Genomic DNA, 9808 nt, shown 5'->3' with positions numbered 1-9808 from the left:
GAAAAAACCAACACCATGTGTGTCCACAGAGTGATGGAAAGAGATGTATCCATTGGATAATTTTTAATTAAGGTGAATGAACCCTTGCGAGCTAACTCTAAAGGCCAAGGGAGTTGAGAGGTCAAAGAAAGAGGCTGACAAATTCAGTTTCAAACCAAAAAAAAAAAAAAAAAGAAAGAAAAAACCAACAAACCAACACAGAAACTGGCATGAAGAAAACATTCAGAGAACAGGAAATGCAAATGGGTCTTAAACATGAAGAGATGCTTCATGGAGATACTGTAATGTGTCATCTATTAGTTGGCAAAAATCCAAGTGTGATGATATATTTGTCAGTGAACTCATTCTCTGTAGACAGGAGTGTAACCGACTATAGTTCCTACAGAAGGTAAATGGGCAGTACCCATGAAAATTATAAATGCGGTACCTTCTGATTTTATGATCCTACTTTGGGGAACTGATCCTACATATATATTCTTGTATATTTAGGAAATGAAATATGCATAGATTATTTACTGCAGCAGTATGACTGAAAATAAAGTGACCATCAGTGAATGACTGGTTAAATTAATGATGGTGCATCCAGCAGAAGACTCCTGCTCAGTCATGAAAAAGAATGAGGAAGGGCTTCTATGTAGTCACACAAAAAGCACTCCAAGATGACAACTAAGTGGAATAAACAGTACAGACAACGTGCATAATATTTTTCCTCTGTAAAAACAAAAATAAGAATATACTCTTACCTTTTTTTGGGGAGCGGTATATGTCTTTAAAACTGAAGCTAGTAAGTGCAGCTAATTTTATAGTTAAATTTTCTCCTCTTAAATGTCTTATATAAAGTATGTAACACTAGTAGTGCCATACTTGTGTACAATGCCTCATTAAAGACATACATATATAGAGGAATGGACACCCAATCATCATGTACTGACAAAGCTGCATGATCAAAGAAGTCTGTAGACAACTGTCCTGGATGATGAGAACTTTTAGATGTCTACGTCAGTAGTACATGGAGAAATGCTAAGTGGGGTAAAAGGGGGTGGGGATGGACAGCACTAGGGCTTGTGGGGAGGTGGATTACTGACCCCTGATTGCACAGAAGCACTTTAGGTGATAATAGGTTTAAAAAAAAAAACAACCAGTTTCTGCAAAAGATGCAAAGAAGAACCAATGGGCTCTGGTTTCCAGTGTGATTTGATTTCCATATCCTAAAGGATTTTTGGAAATATTCTTTGATTATGGCTCAGGTTTAACTCAAATTACAATGAGCAAATTCCCAGGAAATTACTTGAAAAGCTAATTTTCCTACACGATGAACCACATTTTTCAAAACACCTGTTTCCGTGTCTCTGGCTGTTTTCAATTTGCTCACAATAAAATGTAAGGTACAAGAGGACAGCAAAAGTGAAAATTTCCACAAATATGAGCTATTGCTTTGCATAACCACTCAAGACCTCCATCAGTGCTATGTGTCACTCCCACAGCTCCCGTGCAGAATGGAGACAGTGGCAGGAGAAGCTGGCACAAAAGGAAACAACCAAAGAGGAAGCACCACATGCTCCTGGGAGCTTGCACCAAGAGCCTTCCCTTCTGCTGTTATTCTGTGAAAAGAAACCCAGATCAGGTCAATACCTGCAGTAGGACACACATCCTTTTCACTGCTATAAACATCACAGCCCAGTGGGTATGCCGAGGTGCAGACTATCAGACTCGAGGGACTAGATTCCTACCCTGGATGTTCCGAGACCCTTCTTGGGCTTCCTCATCTCTAAGTCTAATGAGGCGAAGGGATTTAATGAAAAAATGAGAGAGCAACTCCACTGTCTCTCAAGTGTCTTGCAGTTGTAAAAGGAAATGATTTTAGAGGTGCAGAGGAAAGACCTACATTGCTAAGGTGTTTTTAAATTCTATCTCTAGGTATCCCATGTTTCCCTAAACTTTTGTTATATAATAATAATTAGAAAACATTTCTAGAGATCTCACTATGTTGTATGTTTTGCACCTCAATCCTTAAACTACTAGGGAACCAAAGCTTAGAGAGGTAAATTCAACTTGCAGTCATAGTGACAGGAATTAAGAATTAAGGGGAAGTGAGAGAGAACAACAAAGTGGTCCCTTCACAGAACAAATCCCAAAGTATACCAAAGCTATCTAGAGGCTGAGGCACTAGACTGGGTCAGCCCAAGGCCATATCTGGGTGGCTGTTTCGGTAAATGAAGATTTACTGGAACACAGCTACGCTCATTCATCTTCTGTCTATGACTGCTTTATGCTACAATAACAGAGGGCAGAACTGCAACAAGAGAGTGTGTATCTCATAAAGCTGAAAATACTTACTGTTTGGCATTTAACAGAAAAAGCTGAGATAATTTAGATACTCAATATACTCTTAACAACAAGAACCCCTGACATAATCAGGGATAACACCTTTAATAAAATTGGCTTCTTCTCTAGGGCCATGAAACTTAGAAGAAAAAAAACTACATTTGTTTTTCAATTAAAAGGCAGAAGACTAAACAAGAAACTGTGCAGAGATCAGAAAGAACACTAGAGAGTGATTACACTAGATTCTGTTATATTGTTACTACTTTGTCAAACATCTTTTAAACAAAGTCTTGGTTCCAGTCATTTTATACTGGGGATGAGGCATGATAACATGTCAGAATCCTGTTTTTTCTTTTTCTAGACATTTAACTTAGAACCTGGTTGATGAAAAACAGTAAGGTATTATTTTGGAAATTGTTCTGGATGGATATGCTAACATAGTAAAAACACTTGTTGAGGCCTATAACTTGTAAACGTTTGCGTATGCATCTGGTGTATTTATTTTAATCATGGGGGTACTCATCTAATGTTCACAAATGTGGCAAATGCAGACCTTTAGGGACTGATAAGTTCTCCCAAATGGAGCACTATTACAAAGTGGGTACATGTATGTGCTTAATTGGGGCAATTCTTTTGAGAAGCCAAGGAACAGGGAGATACTTACAGATGCCCAAAGACATTCTATGGAGAAAAAGCCTCCCCAGCACCGCTGGGTGGCTGCCCTACCCACCTGTGTGCCCAGAGCCTGGATGTCATGCTCAAATGTAGTGTGCATTCTCTGTAAGGTCTCCACTGTGTTCTGATCTCTCCCAAGCTCCTCAGGGAGTTTCTTGTGTTTGTCCTGTATACGCCCAAAGATCTCCTTGGCATCGTGGTAAAACTTGTGCAGTTCATAGGAAGCGGCAAGAATCTGTGTTCTTGTGTCAATGAGCTCCAGGAGGTCGGCCCAGGCTTCATTGAGGCCGTCCTTCCATTCAGCGATGGTGGCGGCATCTGAATGTCCAGAGTTGATGAGCTCATCTGCCATGTGATTGACTGTGTCCACACGCTCCTGCCCAATGTTCCCGGTGTCTCGGGCAAATTCCCGGAATCGTTCTTGTAACATCTGAAACGGGGATGGGTAAGGAAATCAGTGAGAGCACTGTGAACTCTGTACTTCTTGATCACATGAATACCTTTTGGAAAGAAACTGCCTCTAAGCAAGATGTAACCAATAATACTCATGACTTAAGAACAACAGATCTTAGCTCGAGAAAGCAACTGGGTTTCCTTCTTGCTCACTGCAGCAGAGTGAGGCACTACCTTTCCTTTTACTACCGGCGGAAGGGGTGCACAGAGAGGTTAGCCAACCTAAATGCAAGTCACCTGCTTAAAAAAGAAACATCACCTTAAAACTAAACCCCAAGACCTCTGATTGGAGTCCAGGGCATTTCATCTGCTCACAGATAAGGAATGCAAATGGCCTTCCACACCATCGCTCACTGCACAACCAACTCATGCACTGCCTCAAGTACTTGCCGTGACATGCTCATAGTCCTGTCCCAGTTCATGGGACCCTGCGACCACCTCCCTCTCAGCGATCCACTGCTCCAGGTCGTCCACCTCCCGGTTGAGCTGGAATAATCTGTGTCTCTCATCCAGCTTGCCCCTTCTCTCTTCAGCAAGGTCTTTCAGACCAGCGTACAGTTTATCCACTTTGGATTGCCGCATGCTAATGCGCTCACTGAAAAAGAAAGGAAGCAATGGGGAGAAAAAGAATCTTAAATGTCAATTTTCTTCAGGGGAAAAACAAATGAGGTGGAGATAATGGGAGAGCATATTACATCATATTTCTCAAAGGAAACTCTGGTTAACCTACTTAGCATGAAAAATACAACTCTGAAATTGGCCACAATTTGAAGTCACAAAGAGCCAATATATAAACAAAAGAGCCAATATGTAAGCTAAATTCGCCTACCCCTACTATTACACTAGGGATGGGTAGTGCCTCACTCTGATGCAGTGAATAGTGGGGGTAGGTGAATTTAGCGGGGAGAGGAGGAAATTCTCTCTGAACCTCTGGCTCTGCAAATCAGGATTTCCTTTGACATTAAAAGTTAATGCAAAAATCTTCCCAGTCAGGAAGGTGGCAAAAGAAAAAGTAAGTTAATGTAAAATCCAGAGCAGTCTTGCATTCTCTGGTACCATGCTGCCAGAGGAACAAATGACACAGCCAGTGTGGCACGCACAGCCCTCTACCTTCTCTGGGCTGAGTGCACATCCTTGTTAGGAGGGCTGGACCAGCTGCTCCATCTCATGAGTCCCAGGTGCTCAGTCAGGAGACTGAATTCCCCTCCCTCCAACTTCTCCCCAGAGTGATGGTCTACAAACCAGAATATTAGAGGCAAGGACATGTTGGTGCCTATCCCTGGAGATTAGGAAGGCCACTTTCCTGGGAATCCTAATCATGAACACCTTAAGAACCTCCTACACCAACAGAGCCACTGACCTCATCTCCCCTAACCCGCCCTGGTTAAATGCACAAGGCCAATTCCTTTCCAAATCATAAAAGGCATTTACACAAAAAGCCTAAAATGACTGCTTTGGAAGTTAATACAGGGGCCTGGTATAGAATGGATGAGTATTACACACTCACTTCTTGTTTTTTTTTTTTCCTTGAGGGTGTTCTAATCACTTGATATCTAAGAGTTAGGAGGTGTTTTCACTTTGTTCTTCCTGGAAGCCCCTTCATTTTATAGGTCCATGCATTCTTATCTAATGCTCCTCTTAAAACTAGTAATTACTTTCCTAAACTGGATGACTTTTTCAACCCAAGGGTAAGTGCTATGACTATCTGTATCCACAAGCAAGTCAACCTGTACTTCTGATCATTTTTTTTTTTTTTTGAGACAAGGTCTCACTCTGTCACCCAGGCTGGAGCGCAGCAGTGTGATCATGGTTCACTGTGGCCTCAAACTTCTGGACTCAAACCATCCTCCCAACCTCAGCCTCCTGAGTAGCTGAGTAGTACAGATGTGTGCTACCACACCCAGCTGTTTTTCGTATGTTTTGTAGAGATGAGGTTTCGCCACATTGCCGAGATTGGTCTTTGGTCCCCGGGCTCAAGCAATCCTCCCACCTTGGCTTGCTAAAGTGCTGGGATTGCAAGTCTAAGCCACTGTATGTTGACTGCCCAGCCTAGTCAACCTGTACTTTTGACTCATGATACCAATACTCTTTCGGGAGAGCCTTGGCCATAAGGAGATATTTAACCCACAAGAGCAATTTCCTAATGTAACAGTTCACCCATCCTAATCATGATAGGATGTTTTAAATGATGGGACTGTTTTAAAAATGCTTCTCAAAGATTTGCCTTACCAGCAATTCATGATGAATGCTGCCATTATGTCTTGGTAGGGGTTAGCAAGAGACCCTCACTGAGAGGAGTCGAGAGCAGGGTCTCACCCTCATGAAGCAGCACTCACCTTTCAGGATGGCTGTCGGCCACCAGGGCCCGGCTGGTCTTGGAGAGCTGATGCACGGTCTCTGCATAGTCCTCCACAGCTTGTTCTAAGATCTGGTGCTTCTTCAACATGGAGACAGCACTCTGCTCATCCTGCAAAGACAGTAGAACGTCACAACCACGGCTGTCCCCTCCGGCCCTACACCACCTTAAGGAGCGACAGACCAGCTGCTCAGTAGGGTAGGAGGAAGGATCAGTAGAAAGAAAAACTCCAGAGGTACGGTATGGACAGTGGAACACAGAAGTGTTCCAAAAGCTTTCATAAGGACTGGATCACAGAAACCTGTGCAGAAGATAAACACAAGGAGGACACAGAACGAGCAGGGCCCCTCTCAGAGAAAAGCTTGGGCAGACCAACTGTGCCTGGTTCACTGGAATTCCTCAAGGTCCATCAGTTATGTAAGTGACAGCATTCCAGGAGGAACCTTGCAATACTTTCAAATTGTCTCCAAGCCATCCTGTATTTTGTAAAGTTTAGGGAACCTATAAATAGACAGCAGGAAGGACTCTGGCATATTTCAAAGATGAAGGGATGAACCTGGTCTTAATGGCACACTAGGGTTCAGATTAAGAAAATGCTGCACCAAAGGGAAAACAGCAGCTGGACTTCAGACACCTTCATGCACATGGTGTCCCCTTAACACTCAAAGGCTACAAGGGAAGTTTTTATGAAGACAGAGCCGCCAGCAGAAAGCAAGCTCAGGGTTTAAATCCAAGGTTCACCTGGGGCAGGGATGCTTCCCGCCTCCTCTCACCTTGGCCTTCTCCTCTGACATCATGTACAGCTCCTGCTCGCTCATCCAGGCTTCGGCCTCGGCAGCGTCAAAGTAGTACTGCTGGGCCCGGTGTGCCTCCTCCAGTCGCCTGTGGCGTTTCTCCGTCTCCTCAATGAGGAGACCCCACAGCTGCTTCAGGTCGGCAAGCCTCTGTCTGATGGCCTCAGCGTTGAGGCTGCTGCTGTCGGTGACAATGTTTTGGCTCCTCTCAAAGATGTCATCAATGCGAGGCTGGTGTCCCTGGATTTCTTTCTGGAGGGTCTGGAGGGAGTAGAAAACACACACAAAGGCTTGCTAAATGGCAACTGTCTGGTGCTTATGTCAAGCTGTTAGGGCCAAAAAGAAATCGCAACGCTTCAAAACTCTCTGCCATTCTCAGTCTCATAATTTAGAGCAATTATTTATCAGATAGAAATAGCCCGAGCAGAAAGGTTTACCTGATTTTTCTTTATTAACAGCTGCACAGTCTGGAGGTTGTGGCCATGATCCGTGGAAGTTGCCAAAGGCATCCTCTCTCCAACCCACAACTGGGAAAAATTGTAAATAAGTGGTCAGATCCACTCAGAGGAACAAATACATGACAGAAACAAGAGCGGTGAGGGGCAGTGAGGGACAGCAAGGGTGAGCTTCAGAGAGTGCTCAGGCCCCTCGGGAGGGCTGTCTGGGGAAGCATGCCCTTGTTCTCCGAGACAAGGGTAGAGAGAGTCTTTCCAACTTTACCTCATCCTCAAGATCAGACTCACTGTGAGTCCTCATTACTTTTAAAAAGTCTGTTTTAGGGCCGTTAAAATCCTAGAGTATCCCTAGATAACGTGAGCAGCACAATGGAGTTGCACTTAGTGTGAAAAGGGAAAGAAACTTTAGACCATCCAGAGCGTGGACTTTGACAGCTCAGCTTGCCAATGTGGCCCAAGGTGAGGTTGACTGAGAAGTGAGAACATGGGCTTTAGGACAGGCAAGGGGGCTTGTGGAAAAGCCATGTGTACAGCAGGGGTCGACTCACGATCTCGTCCTCCACATCCCTGTTGAACTGATGGATCTCTTTGGAGGCCAGCAGGTTATGCTTCCTCTCGTTCAAAGGCTCCAGCAACTCCATGAACTTGGTCTGCACGGTGAGGCGCTTGCTGTCCACCTCGTCGGTGCTCTTCCCTTCCTGACTCAGGGCCTGGGCTTGGCTTTGGAGCTCTTCGATCTCCTTCTTCCGCACTTCCATCTGATTCTCCAGCATCTGAAGGTAAAGAAGCAGCCTCAGCGCTCAGCAGAGACTACTTTTGCAGTGACTGGCTCTAAGCAGTACTGCTGGGCCTGGGACTTGGCCACACTGCAAAGCCAGCAATGGGAGCCACTGGAAGATTCTGCCACTGATTAGCTTTTTCAACATCAATGGAACTGTTTTCAAGTAAATTTGAGGTAAATTCATTTGCCCTTAAAGTCCTCTACAGTGATGTAATATAAACAGTTACTTTTATTATCTATAAAGTGCCTTGAACAACTCAGATAACTGTCACAAATCAAGATGTTAAACAACAAAGTATGTGAATATTTCTTTCATTGTAAAATGCAGAATTGAATGAGATGAGTATTTATTTAACTGTTAAATAGCGGTAACATCATTAACTAAGAAAATTATCAATCCCATACACAGACAGCCGACACCCAATACTCCTAATACTGTGTCTTTCTAGGCTGGACAGGTATCTTTCTATTCTGGAAATGTTGTATGATGCTGTTAGAGCAAGTACTTTTCTGGGTTAAAAATGCCTTCCCACGGAAGGTGGACTCCTGAGAATGCAGTGAGTGAGAAAAGACTGTAAGGACTATGGCTGTAAAACACAAACAAACCCAAGTCCATGATGGCTTGTCCACTTGCCTGTTGCTTTTTCAGCAGGATATTGACGCTGGTCAGGTCTTTGCCGTAGTCATCAGACTGAATCTGACTCTCCAGGCCGTGCAGCCATTTGTCTAGATCTGCACAGCTCTGGGTGAAAAGTTCGGCCTTGTTTGCATCAAAGAGCCGCTGGGCCTTGGTCTGGGTAGTGGATTCAAGGACTTCCCACATTTCATGTAAACCAGTGAGTTTCTCCTTCACCACAGCTTCTGTTTCAGGCTTTTCTGAAATCAGCTGCATTCCTTCCTGGAAAACAAAACCAGCATGGTTGTAAATAAACAGTTTGCTACAGAAAAAATGTCACTGTGAAAAACAAACCTAGGACATCTGATCTGTGATTTACCCATTCATTCAACACACACAGTATTTCCACATGAAGTTACTGCACAATAAAATCAACAATGGCCTAGCTTGCATACATTACATGGGTTTCATGGGAATGAAGCAATAAATGCTACATGCGGAAACAGTTTCAACTGAGGCAATGGAATACTGAATGCTAATAACCTGACTTCATCCCCTCTACTCCATGACCAAAGATGATATAAAACACACTATTATTATTGTTATCATTTTGAGACAGGGTCTTGTTCTGTCACCCAGGCTGAATTATAATGGCGTGATCTTAGCTCACTGCAACCTCTGCCTGCTGGGCTCGTGCCTCAGCCTCCCCAATAGCTGGGATTACAGGCGCACACCACCAGGCCTGGCTATTTTTGTACGTTTCATAGAGATGGGGTTTCCCCATGTTGGCCAAGCTGGTCTCAAACTCCTGGCCTCAAGTAATTCACCCGCCTTGGCCTCTCAAAGTGCTGGGATTACAGGCGTGAGCCACCATGCCCTGCCAACACATTATTTTAACCATGAAGAATCTGAAACAATTTAAAAAGTCTAAAAGGAGAGAAAGGAGGGGTGGGGAACTCCACATTCATCTTCAGTTATGCTGCACAGGATCTCTCTGTGGCAGAATTACACGTTATAATAATTATTATAGTGCCTGGTATACAGTAGTCTCACAGGAAAAAGGAATTTTTAAAAATATGTATATATTTAAAATTATGTGCAATCTGTCACGGTGCAACACAAATAATATGATCGAGACAGTGGAATCCCTGCACGAGAGCTCACAGTCCATCAGCAACAGCAGATGAGAGGCATGACAGAAACTAAATGCCTAATATCCGTTCTAAGATAAATCAAGCATTTTCTACTATCTGGCTGGGTTTCTGCTTTTTTCCCTTTTGATGGGTTGAATTCAGGAACCCATAAGTGCAAAGGGAGCTGCTATTACTGGCTGTGTAACTTACGTAAATGTAC

At 43.7% G+C, this 9808-nt stretch overlaps 1 protein-coding gene across 2 annotated transcripts in view; it reads right to left on the bottom strand.

The window, feature by feature from the left end:
• Positions 1-9808, bottom strand: part of SPTBN1 (spectrin, beta, non-erythrocytic 1) — a 216446-nt gene that overhangs the window by 16990 nt on the left and 189648 nt on the right. For both annotated transcript variants that reach the window (XM_011950583.1, XM_011950584.1), the window contains 7 exons: positions 8474-8737; positions 7607-7831; positions 7041-7130; positions 6583-6864; positions 5790-5920; positions 3844-4048; positions 3056-3430 (listed from right to left, as the gene is read on the bottom strand). In XM_011950583.1, the coding sequence (XP_011805973.1) occupies positions 3056-3430; positions 3844-4048; positions 5790-5920; positions 6583-6864; positions 7041-7130; positions 7607-7831; positions 8474-8737 (1572 nt within the window). The remainder of the gene's footprint in view (positions 1-3055; positions 3431-3843; positions 4049-5789; positions 5921-6582; positions 6865-7040; positions 7131-7606; positions 7832-8473; positions 8738-9808) is intronic.

This window comes from Colobus angolensis, unplaced genomic scaffold (assembly GCF_000951035.1).
Source record: "Colobus angolensis palliatus isolate OR3802 unplaced genomic scaffold, Cang.pa_1.0 Scaffold309, whole genome shotgun sequence".
Lineage (NCBI taxonomy): Eukaryota > Metazoa > Chordata > Mammalia > Primates > Cercopithecidae > Colobus > Colobus angolensis.
This window is presented reverse-complemented; position numbering and strand designations above follow the sequence as displayed.